At 52.5% G+C, this 20,631-nt stretch overlaps 2 protein-coding genes across 5 annotated transcripts in view; both read left to right on the top strand.

The window, feature by feature from the left end:
- Nucleotides 1-5,977: 5,977 nt before the first annotated feature.
- Nucleotides 5,978-16,395, top strand: AEN (apoptosis enhancing nuclease). 3 transcript variants are annotated; one of them, XM_054513324.2, is made up of 5 exons: nt 6,002-6,105; nt 8,646-8,898; nt 10,231-10,846; nt 13,578-13,778; nt 14,186-16,395. In XM_054513324.2, the coding sequence occupies exons 2-5, from the start codon at nt 8,849-8,851 to the stop codon at nt 14,420-14,422; spliced, it is 1,104 nt and encodes a 367-aa protein (XP_054369299.2). In that variant the 5' UTR covers nt 6,002-6,105; nt 8,646-8,848; the 3' UTR covers nt 14,423-16,395. The 3 variants fall into 3 exon arrangements, with proteins under 3 accessions (XP_045755386.2, XP_054369299.2, XP_064425976.1); XM_064569906.1 differs by lacking the exon at nt 6,002-6,105 and adding an exon at nt 7,768-7,926; XM_045899430.3 differs by lacking the exon at nt 8,646-8,898 and having other exon boundaries at nt 5,978-6,105.
- Nucleotides 16,396-16,636: 241 nt separating this feature from the next.
- ISG20 (interferon stimulated exonuclease gene 20) overlaps nt 16,637-20,631 on the top strand; it is a 44,969-nt gene continuing 40,974 nt past the window's right edge. For both annotated transcript variants that reach the window (XR_010404839.1, XM_045899428.3), the window contains exon 1: nt 16,637-20,524. The gene's annotated coding sequence lies outside the window, so the exon portion shown is untranslated. The remainder of the gene's footprint in view (nt 20,525-20,631) is intronic.

Genomic DNA, 20,631 nt, shown 5'->3' with positions numbered 1-20,631 from the left:
TCCTCACTTGTAAAATGGAATTTATCACAACTAACATGCTACGTTGTTAATGATAATTAAGCAAGAGAAGTGTCATAATACATAATGGTATATGTAAATACTCAATAGTAGTCTCTTTGCCTCCTCTTTCATGGTTTTTCTCTTCCCTGACCTGGGGCAGCCACAGGTCCCCTTCCCTGAAGTAGGAACACGTGAGAACTACCATCTCTCTCATATAGTCTCCCCTATCAGGTAGGAGTTTTATCCCATTCAGAGGTTTATCTTTTCCCTCCCCGGTATCTTGTATCAGTATCTTGTCCATTTCAGGAGGCTCAATATATACTGAAAGAATGAATATAGGCCATAGATCCCCCCTCTCCCTCCGCGCCACCACCCTATTTAAAAAAAAAAAAAAGTAGAAACCAAGGATCGGAGAGGGTGCGTGACTTACCTCTAGGTCATTCAGCAAAATAGACAGCTTACCACTTCTTAATGTAACTTTCTAGGTGTCTCAGAACACAAAAGCGTTGGTGATCCAAGGGTCAGGACATCTGGGTCCCCTTTCCTTAACTGCATGTACCTGATTTGTGCAACCGGCAGCCGGGTTTCCCACGCGCACATCTGGTTCCCTGGATGAGCAGGGACGCAGCGCCCTCTGCTGGGTCCTGTAGGTAGCTGCGCTTTAGCGGAGATTGCCTTGGCTGCAAACTGGAATCCCGTGGTGAGCTTTTAAAAAAGCGCTGTGAATTGTGTAAGACTGTTGAATCACAGACCTGTACCTCTGAAACAAATAATACATTATATGTTAAAAAAAAAAAAAAGAAGATAGTAGGAAGGGAAAAATGAAGGGGGGAATCGGAGGAGGAGATGAACCATGAGAGACTATGGACTCTGAGAAACAAACTGAGGGTTCTAGAGGGGAGGGGGGTGGGGGGATGGGTTAGCCCGGTGATGGGTATTGAAGAGCCCACGTACTGAATGGAGCACTGGGTGTTATACACAAACAATGAATCATGGAACACTACATCAAAAACTAATGATGTAATGTATGGTGACTAACATAACATAATAAAATAAAATTTTTAAAAAGTTATATAAATACTAAAAAAAAAATCTGCATGTTCAGGCCTCACTCTAGAACAGTTAAATTAGAATCTTGGGGTGTGACCAAGCATCATTATTATTATTTTTTTTTTTTATTTGACAGAGAGAGACACAGCGAGAGAGGGAACACAAGCAGGGGGAGTGGGAGAGGGAGAAGCAGGCTTCCCGCAGAGCAGGAAGCCCAATGTGAGGCTCGATCCCAGGACCCTGGGACCATGACCTGAGCCAAAGGCAGACGCTTAACGACTGAGCCACCCAGGTGACCCAAGCATCAGTATTTCTTAAAGCTCTGCAGGCTATTCCAATGTTCAGCCTAGATTGAGGACCACAAATGTAAGGGTTAATTTTTTTTTAAGATTTTATTTATTTATTTGAGAGACAGAGAGAGAGAAGGCGCACACGCAGAGGGGCAGAGGGAGAAAGAGAGGGAGAAGTAGACTCCCCGCTGAGCAGGGAGCCTGATGCGGGGCTCCATCCCGGGACCCTGAGATCATGACCTGAGCCAAAGGCAGACACTTCACCTACTGAGCCACCCAGGCGCCCAAGGGTTAATTTTATATGTGAAGAAATTTCCTAGTCTAGAATGGAACCAGCAACAGTGGAGGATACAATTCCCCTGGATCATTTCCCCTCCCTTTTCCATTAAAAAAAAAAAAATCAGTCACGTGAGACTTAACCTGCATTTAAGAATCCTGGAAGTTCTCAGAAGTTGAGGGAAGGTGTCTTGGTGACGGGCTGTGTCTGGGTAAGTCCAAAGTCACTGTTGGATCAAGAGTGCTATACAGAGGCAATCTGCTTGAATAAAATTAGTAAATTATTTTCATTTGGCTCCCAGAGTTTTGTCAGTTTCATATGCTCTAAACAAGGACTCTGAAACTTGAACGTGAACACAAAAGCAGTCAGCTCATTAAAACAGATTGCTGGGCCCCAACCCTCTGGATTTCTGCCTCAGTAGGTCCAACCAATCCCCAGGTGGTGCCTGGGTTGCTGGTCTAGGACCACATTGAGAGAACCACTGGTCTAAAAAATGACCAGATTGACACCCCCTTTCAAGTCTGCACCTGGTCCAGCAGCATGAGAATCCCGTAGCATCCCAAATAGTCCTCAAAACAGGTACACAGGCAGGCAGAATGGTGCTTTGACGTGGCAATGATGATTTGTAAGCACAATGCTGATCAAGTCCTATGTTTCAAATGCTTCGGGATTGGGAGGGTGGAGGGGGTAATGGTGGGGTCCATAGTGACAGGATGGGTTATGGGCTTTCTCCCACCAAGCCCAGTTCAAAGAAGTTCTGCTATATAGAAGCCCCAGCCTCGGGGCTTTTCACTCCTCTGATATTTACATTCCAGGAATGGGAGGGTGGGGTCCCTAGAGGTGGGGTTGGGGATACTGCCATCCACAGTCAAGATGCCGGTATTGGGCCATCTATATTATATACCTGGGGACCTTCAACATTTTTGCTTGATAATATATATATTAAGACTTTTTTTTTTTTAAAGTAATCTCTACACCCAACATGGGGCTTGAACTTACAAACCCAACATCAAGAGTCGCACGCTCCACTGACTGAGCCAGCCAGGTGCCCCTGCTTGATAATATATATTTTTAATATTTTATTTACTTATTTTTGAGAGAGAGCGCACAGATGGGGAGGGGCAGAGGGAGGAGGAAAGAGAATCTTGAGCAGGCTCCAGGCCCAGCATGGCTCATCTCACAGCCCTGAAATCATGGCCTGAGTCAAAATCAAGAGTTGATTCTCAACCAACTGAGCCACCCAGGTGCCCCCCTGCTTGATAATATTTTTAATCATAAGTGTACATAGTTATAAAGGATGTATTGTAAATATTGATACCTTTCTTTTTTTTTTAAGTGTTCTTAAATGAATGCAGTGAAGCCTAAATATCATAGCAATTTGATAATAATGTTATCTATTTTAAAAATAAATGAGAACTCTTACTGACAATGTTGAATTTTACCCGAGCCCTGTGCTCCTGGAAAAAAGCAATGGTTAAGAAATTCTCGAATCCGGGCACCTGGGTGGCTCAGTCCTTAGGTGTCTGCCTTCTTCAGGTCATGGTCCTGGGCTCCCTGCTCGGCAGCGGGAAGGCTGCTTCTCCCTCTCCCACTCCCCCTGCTTGTGTTCCCTCTCTCGTTGTGTCTCTCTCTGTCAAATAAGTAAAATCTTAAAGAAAAAAAAATTATTCAAAGAAACAGCCTGTCCCATTTGACTGAGATAAGACTCCTGGCTTCCCCTTAGTTTACCTCTAATTAGGCATGGCGCAGACACTCCAAATGCCCATTCCTTGATTCCTCAGTGGTTAGCTGAACTGCTGGGCACACTCATCAATCGGAACAAAATGCCTGTTAACCAAACTTTGGCTAAGTTTCTATTCTTCCTCTAGGTTCTTCAACTATGGCCCACTCTCAGTCAGAGCCAGTTTACCATTCCTCCTTAATGATCCCTCCAGAGAACAGGCCTCAGGGGAAAACAATCTCCCAACTGCTCTAGGACCTACCATCTGGATATTGGATTAGATCACTCCTGTTCATCCCTCCTCCCCATCCCCATTCTTTCTAGCCTTGTTTACTCCTCCCTATAAAAGAAAACCTTTTTTGCCTAACCTAGCAGAGCCCTCCCCCTATGACTGTAGTTCTCGCCTCCCCCCACCCTGCCCCCAATAATCCTTTCAAATAACGTCTCTCCTTACTAAATCCGTATTTGTTTTTCATTTACCTTATATGCAACGTTCTTTTTCCCTCTTGAACTTCTATTTCCATTCAGCTGCTATGGAGTTAATCCCAGCCATAATATATTTTCATGCTTGGCAGTATTTTCTGGGACAGCCAATCATACCTTTCTGTCACAAAATTATGTACATAAATTTGATCTCGTCAACTCTAAAAAAGTGTTCTGTGACCCACAGAGTTCTAGGTGTTCATTTTTCCCTTCTAAATTAAGATATTGTTGCAAGCGTTTTCAGTATAAGCGATCAAATAGCAAATACATAGCATTTCGTTACAGGTGAGATCCTCTTTAAACATAAAAAGTAAGTTTTCATCAGAAGTGCAATTGAAAATATGTCTCTTAAGGAGGTAGGTTGAGCCAGTTGTTTTTCCAGTAAGTTTGTGGATCCAGGGATGGATATTAATTTTTCCAAGAATGAGACAGAGTTTGAGCCTTTTGTAAGCCCTGATATTGTTCATATAAAAAGAGATAGAAGTGGAAGGAGCTTTATTCTGTCAGTGTCTCTCAGTTCTTTTAATTCCTGATAATTACCTATTCTCAAAAAAATATATTTTAAATGACCTATTAGCTGACAACATGATTAAATCCTCCTTGGATCACAGGGAAAGTAAATCAGAAACTATCTGATTTGCCCACTCCTCAGCAATAACCCATATTTAGGAGTGGGTTTCTTACCCACTCCTTGAGAACTGCCTTATTGTTTTTCCTCCCTGGAGACTATTATTTCCCAGGGTAAAGCAGCAGAGCAAGATTCAGCATGAGTGTGCATGAGACTTTCCTTTGTAAAGCTGGAAACTCATTATAAAAGGGGAGGTTGTTATAAAAGGGGAGCTCATTATAAAAGGGGAGAAGGCGGCTGAACCTCAAGGACCCCAGGCTTGTGCTCAGGTCCAGCCCCATGGGAGTAGAGAATCTGGATATTGAGTCCCTGAAAACCCTCCGTGCCCCCAGAGTCATAGCTCTCACAAAATGTCCATGTCTGAAGACCTTCCATCCTCTTCCCTACCACTCTCTGTCCTATCGCTGTTGCCTCCTAAGAAGCTCTGGAATCTACCAAGCTCTTCATCCTCTCTACCACGCTGGCCCCCAGGATCTTATCTTGCCTGAATGTCCACAATCATCCCTAAACCCTTTCTCCAGACCTAATCCATTTCTCCCTGCACTGCAGCCAGAGGGAGCTTCCCCAAATGCAAATGAACCAGCTCTGGATTAAACTCCTCCTAGCTCCCCAAAGCCATCAGAAGTCTGAGTAGAAGGACTTCATCTCTCTAGTGGCCTTTTGTCCTGCTTCCTTCAAATCTATATTGCAGTCGCAAGTAGCAGATTCCTGGACACAGGTATCCCTGGCCTTCTGGGTACCTTAGCAATGCCCTCTGCTTGCAAGAGGGAGCTAGGGAGGAATCAGACTGCTTTGGTAAGGAAGGGTCTTTGTTTGGACCTTGGCTGTTTCCTCTTAATTTCTTTTAATGTCAGTTTCCTTAACTGTAAAGCAGAAACAACAATAGTACATATTGCATGGGGTTCTTGTGCAGATTATATATGTATGTTGCCTGGCACACAGTAGTGCTCACATAATAAATGTGAACTGTTTATTATTGTTCTTGTTATTACTCACGTCGCAGTGAATTATCTATTACCGGGCGAGACCTTGAGCAACTGGAGATTGAAGGATTGTGCTTCTGTGTATCCCAGGGCTGAGCCCACAGTAGAAACTTAATACTTAGGAAGAAAGTATTGCAAAGGGATAAATGAAAGACTAGCGCCGAAGGAGCAAACCTGACTTTAAAAATCTTTCTTCGGTGCCCCTCATGTCTATTATTTCACTGAATCCCCATGACCTAGAGGTAGGGGAGGTAGAGGCTATTAATTCCCATTCTGCAAATGCGGGTGTGCCTTCTGTAAGCCGTTCTGCGTTTAGTGGCACGCAGCTCGGAGGAGGCCACATCCCGACCCAGGCAGCGGGGCGGATTGGGGCTGGGGGACACACATGGGAACGGGACCGGAGACACGCTCCGCTCGGGTTGGTTTACGGTTTCTTGCGGGACGACCAGGCTCCCGGCACAAGCCACACCCCTTTAGGAATCCCCGCCCCCTCCGCTGCCCTGTACCTATCCGCCGCGAGCCAGACTCCCGGCCAATCAGAAGAAGCGTTGGGCGGGCACTGCGGTTCGGTGAGCCAATGGGCAGGCAGCCGGAGCGGGGCTTGCCCGGGCAGGTGGGAGCTGCGGGCTGCTTGGACACCACGTGCGGGCCGGAGGACACGCGCCGCGCTTCAGGTGATCTCGGGGACCCTGCTTGCGTTGGGGCGCTCGGGCGGGCTGGCGCGGCGTGTCCCCGACCCCGGGGTCCCGCGCGCGGTGTCCGCCCCCGGCCTGCGGTGAGGGACGGCAGGGGCCCGGCCGAGCGGCTCTCGGGGCCCGCGGGTGTGCAGGCCCGCGCGCCGCCTGTGCCGCGTCCCCGCCCTGCTCGGGGGTCTGGGGCCTGCGGGGGGCGGCGCCGGGCGCTGGGGCGCTGGGGCTCCGTCTGGCGGGCTCGGCCCCGCCGCTGCGGCCAGCGAGTGACGACCGCCCGAGTCCCTCCCGGGCTGAGGCCCGGCCTCCCCCGCGGCGCTCCTCGGGGAACGCGGGCGGCCGCGGGAGATCGTGCGGGGCTCCCGGCGTCTCCTTGCCTTGCCCAGAACTTTGAGTAGCGCGGGGGGATCTCAGCGAGCCCGGTTTTCTCAAATTCGGGCGCTGATTAGTACCACGGCTCGGGGATGGGGTCGCGCGCTCTGCAAAATACAGCTTCTCAGATCCCGTTCCCCAAAATGGCAGTTAGGACGGCGTGGGCGGTGGGGGGGGGTAGGCCTGAGGATCGGCGTTTTAAACAGACGTTCTAACTGCTTTGGCGGAAGCCCCAAACCTAGTTCCACCCTCGGTTTTAGTAAACCCTCGTTTTGTGGTCAGGGGAGGGAGACTTGGTCCAGGCCATCTAGCTTTTAGTGCCAGGGCACCAAGGAGCGGGCCTACAACCGCGTGCCGCCTTCCCGATCGGCCAGCAGGTCGGTAGCCCTGCCACCGCGGGCGACTGTGACTTCGTGGTGCCCTTGGGGCCTTTGCTCTGAGGACTCTGCTGCTGGGGTCCTTGCCTTAGGCCACAAGCCCCGCGCCGAAGGCCCGGTGGCTGCTGATCCCCAAGTTCCTGGCTGGAGGGAGATTTGAGTGTGTCCTTACCCGAACTGTTGTGTTTTTTGAGGCAAACTTCCCTCCGACCTCGCTGAGCTCCCACTTGGGGCGCAGGATGGGCGGGGCATGTCCTAGATCATTAATTGTTGGTTCTGACGTGTCAGCAGGGTCAGGGCCTGTAGAAGAGGACTTGTTTTCATCCCTCGAAACACAAGGCCACTTTTTCTCAGGGAACTGAATTTCTGGCTTCTTTGAAACCTTGCCAGCGGGGTCAGGGAGGCCACCAACCCTGCTCCCGGGCTCAGCTCCTGACCTGCAGAGCCCAGATCCCTCTCAAAGAAGGGAAGGGGCCCTGTTCTCTCCATTGCTGGGCTGGGGCAAATTGAGGTTCTGTATTGGTCAGCTCTAATATGTGACCTGTCGAGATGAGGGTGTCGATTATAGTTACATGCACTTTTAAAAGGGAGAAGGCTTCTTGGGGAGTGGATGAGCAAGCCAGGGGGAAGATGAGTCAGGATGGGTCACTGTGCCTCGCCCTGGCGTCACCCAAGTAGCACTCCTCCCCACGCCTCTTCATCTCTGCCACTGCTGTTCAGATTCTTCTCCAGAGCTCTTCCTATAAGGCAGTGGGGATCCTGTTCCCCATCAATCCCTGGATTACACCCAAACTTTCACCCCCCTCCAGAAACAGTGGTCTCTCACTGTTCCCTCCACCCTCTCTTCTCCCCCACGACCTCCTTTTCAGATGTTCCACCAGCCTCCTTGCCCTCTCACAGTGCAGGTGCTTTGCCTCCTGGACTTCGGGTCTGCATTTTCTCTGGATGCCCTTCCCTTTCTGTGCTCCTGGCAGACCTTCCTGAAACCCCTTCAGCATGTCCCTCCACTGCCACCCTTCACTAACCCGGCGTTTCTGTCTGTCCAGTACTCGGACAGGTGAGTCTGTCCTTCGTTCACTGCTCCCATCCTTAGCACACCCTGGTGAGAGTCTGACGGTCTCCTTGCCACATTTCCCTGTCACCTCCAGCTCTGTCTTACCCACCGTCTGGCAGGTAGCAGGCCCGGCTTCAGCTCCCTTCACACACTTCTGGAGAGGACCTGGAGAGGACCTGCCCCATGCCAGGTCCGGGGCTGGCTGTTGGGGGAGGGACAAAGACACACACGTCTCTATCCCTGCCTTCAGGGCGCTTTGAGGTAGACGCTATGTAACTGTTGTCTTAAAGTGTGGTAAATTCTATGGTTGTGCTGTCAGGCATGGAGGGGTGAATTTCTTTGCTCCCCAGCTAGACTGTAAATGTCTGGGGTTAGGAAGTCAGTGACTTCCCTCAGTGCTCTGGGATTCCCTCAGTTGATCAGCAGACACCAGTCTGGGGATACCAGCTTAGGGGCTTAGGGTAGGACCACCAGGGTGTGTGGTGGCCTGCCCAGAGTGGGGACAGAAGGTTAAGTGGTAAAAAGGGAAGAGGGACAGTTCCTCCAGCCATGTCCCACCTTGTACTTTGCTCCCCAGTGGCATCAGGCTACTCGTGGGCCCCTCTTCCTCAGCCCTGGGTTCCTTCTCTTTCCGGCTTTTGCCCCTCACATGGCCACCAGTTCATCTCCCTGTCAGCTGGTGGGTTACTGTTTATTCTTCACCGAGATTTAATCTCTTCCAGCAAGCCTCCCAGAATCATCCTCCAGCCTGTTCTGCTTCCCTAGCCCTTCTGACCCAGCCCTGCACACGCCTTGTACTTTGTTTCTGTCTCTGCGGCGAGGCTAAGCTTCTCGGAGTCCAGGATCCGCCTTTGTTACTCCGTGCTCGGCACCTGGCACAGTTGGGACCTCAGGGAGCCTCAGGGCGTCTCTGCAACCCAGTGGGATGAAGGCTTGTTCTGCAGGCCTTCCTGGAGGGTGTAGAAAGAAGAGGAGGTATGTGAGGGGGAAGAGCAGTAAGGGGAAGGTCTGTGGCTTGGGAGGGGCAGTGAGGCCGGGCCGGGGCAGCTTTGGCCTGGGAAGAGCTGGTTACCAACCTGGGGAGAGTCTTTCCCTCTCTGGGGGAAACGGAGCAGGTAGTTATGAGCCCTGCCTGTATATAATGTATGCGGAGCAAGCACACGTGCATTGTGTCGTCTGGTCTTCAGCAGGAAAGGGGGTAGTAGGGCCATTTCACATGCAAGGAAGCAGAAGCTCAGCACATCAGGTAACTTCCAAAGAGCCGAGTTAAACCCTGCTCTGCCTACTTGAAAGTCCTGGTTTTCTGGTCTGTTAAAAATGTACCAGCTGACTTAGCAAGTGAGTGAAGCTTTCTAAACACGGCCCCTCGCTCTTGGGCAGCGGCTGGCCTTGTTGCGTGGGATTTGCAAACCCACACGAACTTCACACATTTCCAGTGTCCAGTGATGGAGGGACCTGCAGACACTCCCTTTTCTGTTTCTCCTTTTTGTGAGCTGAGCCGGTTTACCAGCATACCCCTGCCTGGAGGCTGTGGCGACTGAGCCACATGCCTGGCTATTGAAAACTGTTGTGATGAGTGAAATAGAAAATCACTTAATAAATCACCTTATTTTGGTGAACACATAACCAAAAATACAGCTGTTGTGAGGGGCTCGTGAATTTTTTTCTCCAGTTTCTGAGGGTCTGTGCTTTCACAACGGATTCTTTGTTTTTTAAAAATCTGGGATGGGGTTGCCTGGCTGGCCCAGTTGGAGGAGCGTGCGACTCTTGGTCTTGGGGTCATGAGTTTGAGCCCCACGCTGGGGGTAGGGATTACTTAAATTTTAAAAATTAAATAAATTAAAAAATTTTTAAATAAATTTAAAAAAATTAAAAAGATTGTGTGTCTGTGTGTATATATATATATGTTTCTGTAGCCTTTATTTTCCCATATCTGTACCTCTCTAAAACTTGTTGATGCTGATGCTCGTGGAGGTAAGCAGTGACTCGGAGGCCGAGACCGTAGATTCTGGGTTCACATCAGCTTGTGTGTCTTCCTACCTGAGCAGGTTACTTAACCTCTGTGCTTAGTTTTCTAACCTGTGGTTCAGGTCGTTGGGAATATTTAGTGATTCCATGTAAAGTACTTAGAACAGTGATTTGCACGGGGGCTTGACTGAGTACAAGCAAGGTCCTGGCCTCAGTGTGGGAGCTAAAGCGTAGGGCTCTAGGGCAGCCCTGCTGTGAGCCCTGCAGGCAGGGGCAGGGATGGGGCTGGCCGGGCACACCTCTCACCCAGCCCCTCTGCTCTGTGTGTTCTCTCTGCAGAGTGCCGCCCCCCCGGCAGATCACCGCCCCCCACCCCCCGCAGGCCTCACTTGCCGCGAGCGGTGAGCTGACTGGGATGGTACCCCGGGAAGGCCCTGAGTCTGCGCGGTGCCCGTGCCCTTCCCTGGCTAGCCTGCATGCCAAGGATATGCTCCGGAGGAAGCACAAGAGGAGGAGCCGACAGCACCAGCGATTCATGGCCCGGAAGGCGCTGCTGCAGGAGCAGGGCCTGCTGAGCATGTCCCCAGAGCCGCGATCCTCCCCACTGCCCATGCCGTCGGTGGCCCTGCAGGGCACTGAAGCCGCCAGCAGCGGGATGCAGCGTCCAAGGAATGAATCGGGAGGTGCCTCGTGGAGCAGAAAGCCCACCCCCAGGGAGTCCGCGGGGCCCTGGCCCAGCAAGTGCGTGGCTATCGACTGCGAGATGGTGGGCACGGGACCCCGAGGGCGGGTGAGCGAGCTGGCCCGCTGCTCTGTGGTGAGTTACCATGGCGACGTCCTCTATGACAAGTACATCCGGCCCGAGATGCCCATCGTGGATTACCGCACCCGCTGGAGTGGCGTCACTCGGCAGCACATGCGTAAGGCCATCCCCTTCCAGGTGGCCCAGAAAGAGGTGAGGGCGGAGGTGGGGGCTTGTGTGGGTGGGTGATGGCCACGGAAGGGCAGCCCTGGGTTTGAGTCACCACTTAGCCACTGGAAACGAGAGACTTTGGGGAAGTTGCTTAAATTTGCTGAACTGTGGCTTCCTTCTCCATAGACAAGGGTGCCTAAAATCCTGACCCATCTCCATGTAAGGATTGTTGGGCTGTCCCATGTGATAATGTTTGTGGACAGACTGTGCCAATTGTAAGGTGTAGAACCGCTCACATGTTACATTTTCTTTTCTTTCTTTTATTTTGAGGGAGAACGAGTGAGAGAGCACAGGCAGGGGGAGCGGCAGAGCAGGGAGCCCAATGAGGGGCTCGATCCCAGGACTCGGGGATCATGACATGAGCCGAAGGCAGACGCTTAACCAACTGAGCCACCCAAGCACCCCTGCATTTTCTTTTCTGTTTTAAAAGTACTATGTATCTGTTTAGAATTTGTAAGGCCCACAATCCTGTCACCTTCAGGCCTTAATGTTTCCATATATTTTCTTAGTTTTTCAGTGTTTTGAAAAAGATAAATTAGTGGTTGGGACTGCACTAATGTGCCAGGAATTCCCAGTTGTGCTTGACCGTAGGAAGCCCCTAAAGCCTTGTTAACAATCTCAGCTCTTTGTCCCCAGATCCTTCCATGGAAATTCTCATCTCATAGCCCTGTGGGCATGGGGACAGCTCTGATGTGTGTGTTCCTGAAAATCATGCTGTGCCAACTTGCACAACGAAAACCTCAGAGCTTATGGGGAACATGGAATTAAGAATACAACACTCAACATGCCTCCTAATAAAATCACCCCCAGGACAAAAAGCTAGAAACCTAATGACAGTGGTAGCCCCCATTTTGCACAGGCTAGATGGTTAAGACATGCGTCAGTAGTAAAGGGGGCACTTTACCTGAAAACATCCTGGTGGCTGCTTGTGAAAGTGGGTGTCAGGAAGGTTGCGGTTTCTGTGCTGGTGGCGAGGGCCCAGGGGTTCCTGGAAATGAGCCTGGTGGCATCAGGTTCAGGTGGTGGTGGCTCATCACACCCATGAACCATGAGCCCCCTGCGGGCTGTCGGAGGCGTGTGCGTTTTCTGCCTTCCCACGTGCCTCAGGTTAGCTGCGTGCAGTTTTCTTTATTCTTTCTTGCCTTTTTTTTTTTTTTTTAAGATTTTATTTATTTGAGAGGTAGAGAGGGAGGGAGAAAGCACAAGCAGGGGGAGCAGCAGACCCCGCTGAGCAGGGAGCCCGACGTGGGGTTTGATCCCAGGACGCTGGGATCATGACCTGAGCCGAAGGCAGACGCTTAACCGACTGAGCCACCCAGGTGCCCCCGGGTGCAGTTTTCTTCGTTCACTTAAATGTTTCTCACGGGCAAAATCATGCATAGGTAAAGGTGAAATTTTGCATTATTCTCAAAGAGTGTCCTAATATAGCAATCATGTTGGAACATGCATTTTCAAAATAAGCATTATAGCAGAACTGCTTAGTGTTTCTGGGTTATTCTTGGGTTTAGGTGAATTTGGGAAATACTGGTACATGTGGTCTGGCGTCCTCCTTTCTCACATGAGATATGGCCTAAGCATGGCCTTCAGAAAGTTTGGAGATGATTTACCGAGCGTGTCGCTCGGGCATATTAGCAACAGGAAGGGAGGCCTGCGGCAAACCCTCTAGCTCCTTGGTGCTTCCTGGCCTGGTTGGTGGGGCTCGAGGAACAGGACCGTTTCTTGTCTGCTCAGACTCAGCCCGTGCGGAGTGTGCTTTGTCCCTTCCCACCGCATGCTGGTGGGGCGGTGTGACTGGAGTGTGGTGGCATGTTCCCACCACGGAAGTCTAAATGGCACCCTCTCCATCTGCTGTGAAAGCTGGGTTTAGTGATAAGCCGGACCTGGCCAGCAGAAGTGCGTGGCGGGTGATAAGGAGAGCCGGGCTCAGTGCCGAGGGCTGGGGGGCATTGCAGGCCTGGGGCCCGAGGAGGGCGGAAGACAGGGAAGAGAGGCGCACATTGTGCACATGGCGAGCACTGAGCCAGAGAGCAACGGTTTCCAGGGTGGGAAGTGGAGTCCTGCACGGCCGAGGGGCAGAGGGGCAGAATCCCGAGGAGGGAGGCCGTGTCTGCTGATGCTCACAAAAGTTGCTGCTCGTGGGTTTATCTCCAGGGCCAGGCCCAGGTCTGTGGACGTCAGCCAGCGGGTCTCTCAGTCAGCTCCTGTGTGCTGAGCTTCCACGGAACATCACTCGTCAAGTCAAACACGGTCCCTGGTGTATCAGCTGAGCTGCCATGGAGGGCCGGTGGATAGACTGCCAGCGCTAAAGGCGTACTTAGCAAATGTGGCCAGTCCGCTCCACCACGGGAGAGAACCACAGGGTCCTCACGTTGCCGGGGCAGCGGTGGGGGAGGCCTCCTGACGTGCAAGAGTTGGGTGGGGAGGGGGAGGGTGGTGAGGTCTTCCAGGCTGAGAGGGGCTTCCTCGCACGCGCCCAACCACCATGGAGAGCGCACTTTTACTGCTTAGAGGGCTGACGTGTGCCCCAGGGCGTGGCAAGTCGAAGGGCCGGGCTTTGGACTTGAGGCAGCGTGGCTGAGTGTGGGGCTCGAGGCTCCCCTCTCCATGCTGCCTCCCTTCGCAGGGATCCACGCCCCGGTGGTCAGGGCGGCAGCATGTGGCCTGCGCCTCCTTGACAGTGGGGCCTTCCCCCCCCCCCTTTGTCTGCTCACAGATCCTCAAGCTCCTGAAGGGCAAGGTGGTGGTGGGGCACGCGCTCCACAATGACTTCCATGCCCTCAAGTACGTCCACCCTCGGAGCCAGACCCGGGACACCACTTACGTGCCCAGCCTCCTCCACCAGCCTGGCCTCCACACCCGCACCCGGGTCTCGCTGAAGGACCTGGCCCTGCAGCTGCTACACAAGAAGATCCAGGTGCGTGGGACAGGAGCAGGTGGTGCGAGTGACGAGGGGCCCCGGGACAGGGCAGGCGGCTGTGCCTCCAGCTGCTTGTCATTCTTACCCCCCACCCCTCCCTGGGTAAAGCACGGTGTCCCGCACATACGGGCAGCCCTGGGTGTTCTCTTCACCGTCCTTCGTCCCCAGCAGATTGTGACAGCTGGCCACAGGCTTGTGGGCCGGGCTCTTCCAGACCTGTCCCCCACTCAGTTCCGGGCTCTGTCCCTGCACATCTCGCAGAACCCACCTGTGGCAGCCCGAGAGGTGGGGCCTCCCTCAGGGGCAGCCAGTAACTCTTGCTTTCCCGAGTAGCACCCAGGCCCCCACCCCATCCCACCCCCGTCCCAAGAGGACGCGGTCGGTGATGAGGGCTGTCGTCGCAGGTCGGCCAGCACGGGCACTCGTCGGTGGAAGACGCCATGACGGCCATGGAGCTCTACCGGCTGGTGGAGGTGCAGTGGGAGCAGCGGGAGGCCGTCAGCCTCCCGCCCCGCCCCGAGGACCAGGAGCCGGACGGCAGCACGGACATGGAGGAGTACATGGAGGACCAGTACTGGCCCGAGGACCTGGCCCAGGGCGCCCGCGGGGGGACGGGGGAGGCAGGGGATAGAAGGGAGTGAGGCGGGAGAGGCCCCCAGGCGGCCTCCGAGCGGAGGAGTGGGGTGTGGGGGGGCCGGCAGAGCCCTGGGCACGGCACCCCGGGCAGGGCAGGATGCGGCCAGCCAGCTGCTGGCGTCCAGGGAGTTGGGGCCATCTGTCCTCTTGGCTCCCTCCACCCAGGGCTGTTGTGGGCACTTACCCCCGCCCCAGCCCTGTGGTTTACTAATGGCACTTTACAGACCCTATGAAAATGTCAGGGGGGCAAGCTTGGAGGACGCAGCGGGAGGAGGGCGTGTGCCGTGTGCCGGCAGGCCTCCCCCAGCCCCGTGCTGTGCTGTCCGGGCAGGTGATGTCTCCTCCCTGTGGTGTTCGCTCAGCCCCGTGACTTGGGGTAAAGCTCTCCGCTCTTACTTTCCTCTGCCTCCTCCACAGGCGTTGTCAGGTTCAGAATGAACATGTCCCTGAACCTGTAGAGTTGAGGCTACTCTGCGGGACATTCCCTTCCTTTCTGTCTGAACTAGAACTCTGGGTGTTGCCATAGTAGGAACCCAGCTAGGCTGTGACGGACAGCAGAGCGCCCAGGCTCGTGGGGAGGTGGCACCAGGACTCACCAGGCACTGTTCTGAGGGGGGGAGGGCGGATGAGCTTTGGGTGGAGAGGGTGGTGTATTAATTTTGACCCAACTCAGGCACAAGCCTGAGAAACAAGACAGCAGTTTGAGTTCTGGGACCCCTCTGCAAGGCCACCATGTCCGTGGGGCGAGGGCCAGGCCGGGGCAGCCTTGTCCACACTCGGGCTGGTGTCCCCTCGGGCACTTTGACCCACAGTTGCTGTGGTCATTGGGTTTTCTCCAACTTTCTGGATAGGTTCTCTGTCAGGATCTCATCTGCCACCCCTCTTTCCTTCTTTCCCAAGGGGCAGTTTGGGAGTATTGAGGTTAACCAAGAGCTCAGGTCCACACCGACCTTTGAGCCCCATCTTTGCTTGCCACTTAAAAGCTTTGAGACCTCGAGCAAGGTCTCACTCTTGAGCCCGTTTCCTCCTCTGTAAAATGGGGATGATGCTACAGCCTACCTCATAGGGTTGTCCTGGGGGTCAAGTGCTGAGTGCTCAGCACTGTGCCTGGCACGCTGTGTTTTCTTCAAGGATCCGTTTCAGCCTCCTCTGGGTAATATCTGAACCAGGCCCTGGGGTTGAGTGACTGTGACAAGGCTGTCCTCACTTGGCTGCTCCAGTGGGGGCAGGCTGACGACACAGCATGGAGGTGCCCGGTCCTCACTGCGCCCTGCGGCTGGGCGACCTTTGTACACTCAGCGTCTCCCTCTGTGTGCAGGAAATGACAAGGGTTCTTATGTCAGTCTGACCCCAGCAGCAGGGCCAGGAACCGAGAGACACTACTGAAACCACACTACTTCCAAGTTGTTTGTGCCCAGCTCCCTCCCCGTCTGCAGGGCAGGGAGCCGCCTGATGGCCTGGCTCCACACTTTGTTCTGGAGTCCTTCAAAGTGTGTAGTTGGTGCCAAACTCCCAGCCCAGCCCAGCCCAGCCCAGCCCAGCCCAGCCATAGTTTCGATTCTTTGGGCTACGGGTTGAAGGAAGATGGAGCTGCTACCAGTGGGAAAATGTACTGGGTTTAAAATCAGCTTTTTTGTAAAACCATTTGTTCTGGAATAAAACTCAATTAGAAAAGTGGGTGAAGGGGCGTTTTCTGAATTCTCAGGCTGGAGTGGGCTGGCTTGGTGGAGGGATTGTGGGGTGCTGGGGCACTGAGTCTTGCTGGGTGCTTTGGCCTTGGAGGTGGGAGCTTTCAAGATGATGCTCTGGGATGTGACAAGAACATTCTAGAGCTACAGAATTTATGTCGTTTATTTTTTAAAATTTTATAACTGCCTTATTGTAGAACACAGAGTTTGTTTCTCCTGAAGCTATGTACTCACTTTTCAAGAAAATGTTTAGTTCTAATTGTGATAAAATACACATATCATGCAAGTTACCATCTTAACCATTTCTGAGTGGTGTTAAGTATATTTACATTGTCGTACCGCCAAATTCCCGAGCTTTTTCATCCTGCGAAACTAAAACTGCTCATTAAACACTAACAGTCCACCCTCTCCTCCCTCCAGCCCCTGGCCACCACCATTCTACTTTCTGTTTCTCTGAATTTGACTAGATACCCCATATAAGTAGAATCATACAGTATGTGTCTTTGTGATTAGCTTATTTCACTTAGCCTACGGCCCGCAAAGATCATTCATGTTTGGTATGTGTCAGAATTTCCTTCCTTTTTAAGGCTAAATAATCATTTGGCTGCATAGACCACAATTTGTTGATCTCAGTGAACACTTGGGTTACTTCGCCTGCTTGGTTGTGAATAATGTTGCTGTGAATGTGGGTGTACAGTATCTTTGGAATTCTGCTTTCGGTTCCCATGGGTGTAGACCCAGAAGTGAGATTGCTGGGTCATATATGGTGGTTCTGTGTTGTAAGCTTTGGAGGAACTGCCATACCGTCTTCCACAGGGGCTGTACTAGTTACTAGTTGGCCTTCCCACCAGCAGCCCATAAGCTTTCCAGTGTCTCCACATCCTCACCCACACTTACTTGTTTTGTTTTGTTTTGTTTGGTAGGGTATCCTAGTGGGTGTGGGGTGATACCTCATTCTGGTTTTAATTTGCATTTCCCTAACGAGTAGAGATTTTGAACTTCTTTTTGCATGTTTATTGATATATACTTCATTTTTCACTTTTTGTGTCTTTTAAAAAATGTATCCCATTAGCAATTTTGCATGACCCACAGGAAATCACTGACATTTGACTGAGACGCTTCTGCCTGCCATCCAGGATTGAGAAATTCACACATGCACATTTTGGAGCATAGGCCCAGCCGAGACAGATGGCTGGGCAGGAATTCAAAGGTCAGGGTGCCTGTAGGGAGTGGTGTCTGATCCACTGTTAGGAATCATCCACCCAGCCTGTGCCCTGTGCCTGGGGCCATACACTGGCAGCCTCTGTACCTTGTACAGTCACAGGCGGGCCAACTGAGGCAGGACGTGGGTCTCGTAAGGCTGAGAGGTTTGCCCTGAGTGACTCACCTGACCTGGGATTTGCCGGCGTGGTCTGGCCGAAGGGTGACACCAGTTAAACTGGGGAAGCATCCCCTCTAGGAGGAGCCCCTCCCCCACCTGCCCCTCCCCCTGGCTGGGGTCAGGGCTTCCTCCCCTGGGCTTTCACCCTGCCTGTGTCTAACCTCAGTGCACAATACCTGGGAAAACATTCAGTAGGTCCCAGGCAGGGCTCCAGGTGCTGGGGGCCTTGCAGCAAACCAAACAAATGGGAGCCGGAAAAGTAAATGAACAAGATACACGGTTATTTCCGATGGCGCTAATTATTCCTACAGAAGAAATCCAGAAGGGAGAAGAGGTGCAGTTTTTTTTGTTTTGTTTTGTTTTAAATTTTATATTATTATGTTAATCACCATACATTACATCATTCGTTTTTGATGTAGTGTTCCATGATTCATTGTTTGTGTATAACACCCAGTGCTCCATTCAGTACGTGCCCTCTTTATTTTTTTTAAAAGATTTTATTTATTTGAGAGAGCATGAGCAAGAGAGCACAAGCAAGGGGAGCAGCAAAGGGAGAGGGAGAAGCAGACTCTCCGCTGAGCAGGGAGCCTGACATGGGGCTCGATCCCAGGACCCTGGGATCATGACTTGAGCTGAAGGCAGACGCTCAATGACTGAGCCACCCAGTGCTCCATTCAATACGTGCCCTCTTTAATACCCATCCCCAGGCTAACCTATCCCCCCACCACCTCCCCTCTAGAACCCTCAGTTTGTTTCTCAGAGTCCATAGTCTCTTATGTTTCCTCTCCCTCTCCAATTCCCCCCCTTCATTTTTCCCTTCCTACTATCTTCTTCCTCTTTTTTTTTTTTTTAAACATATAATGTATTTGTTTCAGGGGTACAGCTCTGTGATTTGTCAGTCTTGCACAATTCACAGCTCTCACCATAGCACATACCCTCCCCAGTGTATCACCCAGCCACCCCATCCCTCCCACCCCCACCACTCCAACAACCCTCAGTTTGTTTCCTGAGATTAAGAATGAGGAGGTACAGTTTTAAATAGAGGCCAGAAAAGGCCTCAGTGGGAGGCCTGGAGGAGAGGGAGCAAACTGGGTAGATAACCTGGAGGCAGAGCTTTTGAGATAGGGTAGCACATGCCCAGGCCCTCTGAAACAGACAAAGCCAGTGCGGTGGAAGGAGGTGAGAAGGGGTGGTGAAGGCGGGCTGGTGAAGGCTTGGAGAGGGGCTGACCTTTGCAGCATGAGTGGAGACCTGATCCTGCCCTCCTGGCCCTAGGACCCAGAATGGGAGGATGGGGGGGTGGGGGGAGGTTTGCCTGGGCGGAGGCATGTGAATACACAAAGACCTCGGGTTTAGGTGTAAACGGTGATGCAAGATGAGATTGGAAAGGCTGGTGGGGCAGGTGACAGGGTCTTGGAAACTGCCCAGGAGTTGAGGTTTGCTTTCTCTTTTGGACAACAGGAAACCACTGTAGGTTCTTGAGCAAAGTGCCATCCCAAACAGTGCAAGAGATTAGATGTGGGGCAAGGAAAATCTGTTCGGATTTGAAGGACAGTGTGGAGCAGGGCATGAAGGTGGTGGCAGGAAGACCCGGGAGCTGATGGGCAGGTGGGGACGGGGCAAAGGGGAAATGCGGGCCAAAGAACAGGAGGGGTGGGCATATGTTCTGTCTGAGACCTGAGGAGACCAGCAGGGTGAAGGGATGAGATGCGTGAGGTCCAAGGGGGGTTGTAGAAGCAGAAACCTCACCCACCATTGGATCTTCAGGGGGTTACTTTTTCAATGCACATTCACATCAAGTAACACATTTTGCTTCATCTCCCTAAATCAGGGTCACAATCCTTTATGCATTTGAGAAACAAAAAGTCCCCAAACAGTCTGAATTCAAGCAAAAGTTGCTCATTCAGGATGGGAACCCAAAATAATCTCATATCTCAAATTCGAACCAATTGAACAACAAACATGAGCAATGCCTTAACATTTAGACATATTTCAGGACTTGATTTTATTTTTGAGGTCTCTTCCCATCAGATGTCACTTGGTGAAAACACCAGGGACCTGGGGGAATTCCTTTCCAAGCCACAAATCTTAGTGACATCTGGGGGCAATCAGATCCCATCGCTCAAAGCTTACTCCTTGTGGACTTGGGGCCAGAGGCAAGAATCTTACTGCAGTCGGTGGTGATGCCTTCCTCATTGAAAGCTGGTTCTGTTTTTGTCCCAGCTGTAACTCATTCCTCTATTCAGTAAGTACTGAGTGCCCTATGTGTCAGGCACCGTCGTAAGAGGTCAGAGTTCTAGCCTGGGAGGGGGTGGTGTAGTCCCTGGGAAGTGTGGCCAGGCTGGTGGGGGCTCCTTCCGGGCTTTCTTGTTCTTGTCCTCCAACAGTATCAGCCCAGCTGGAGGCAGAAGCCATTGAGGGCAGACAGATGGTGGATTCTGTGACACCCCGAAGCCCTGGAGACTCTAGGGGCTCTCTCCCGGCCTCCTCGCCTTCCCTGGGTGGGGGTGGGCTAGCCCCACTCACACCCAGCCTTCTCATGCCCTCCCTATTAATAGCCGCTATGTCCCAAGAGCCAGCCCCCCCCCCGGCCCCCATAAGAGACGTCCCTGAGTGTGTCAGGTTGGTAGTGGCCCCGGAAGTTGTGGGACATTCTGTGGTCTCCGATCCTGGGGATGTTTATTCTCCGGGCAGGCGGAGGGTGAGAAAGGGAAGGAAGGTGTGGCAATCTGCTCAATTCTCATCAGCCACATCATCTGAGAAGGGGAGGGCCCCGAGACCTTGGTGGGGGGGGGCGTGCAGGGGCGAAGGTGAGCTGCCAGCACAGGGAGCCTGCGGGCAGCAAGAGGAGCCGGAACGGCCCAGCCCCTGTACCCAGCCTCCCGCCCGTGACTTCGCCTGATAACAAACCAGAAACTGAAACAGGGTCGGGATTCCCGGCGTGAAGTCAGAGATGAGTCACAGCTCAGAGTGACTGCACTAGCGGAGAAGTGGTACCAGACAGGCAGACGTGAGCCAAGGGCAGCGGAGGCAGGCAGGTGAGTGGGAGCTGGGGCAGTGCAGGGGGTGAGCAGGGAGGGGGCATGGGGGGGCGGCCCTGCCCGTCTCGAGGCCCCGGGACTGCTGGGCTCGGGAAGCCGGGCGG

This window comes from Mirounga angustirostris, unplaced genomic scaffold (genome assembly GCF_029215605.1).
Source record: "Mirounga angustirostris isolate CCGP_5_RB_7025 unplaced genomic scaffold, mMirAng1.0.hap1 SCAF_9, whole genome shotgun sequence".
NCBI lineage: Eukaryota > Metazoa > Chordata > Mammalia > Carnivora > Phocidae > Mirounga > Mirounga angustirostris.
Note: the sequence above shows the minus strand (reverse complement) of the source record. Positions and strands in the feature narration are given on the sequence as shown.

What these genes read in the sequence shown, in the direction of transcription:
- AEN (XM_054513324.2), top strand. Translation starts at nt 8,849, where the DNA reads ATGAAGGCTTGTTCTGCAGGCCTTCCTGGAGGGTGTAGAAAGAAGAGG. An exon ending in TCCAGGTGGCCCAGAAAGAG is followed by an intron (nt 10,847 to 13,577) that starts GTGAGGGCGGAG and finishes GTCTGCTCACAG; the next exon opens with ATCCTCAAGCTCCTGAAGGG. An exon ending in TGCTACACAAGAAGATCCAG is followed by an intron (nt 13,779 to 14,185) that starts GTGCGTGGGACA and finishes CTGTCGTCGCAG; the next exon opens with GTCGGCCAGCACGGGCACTC.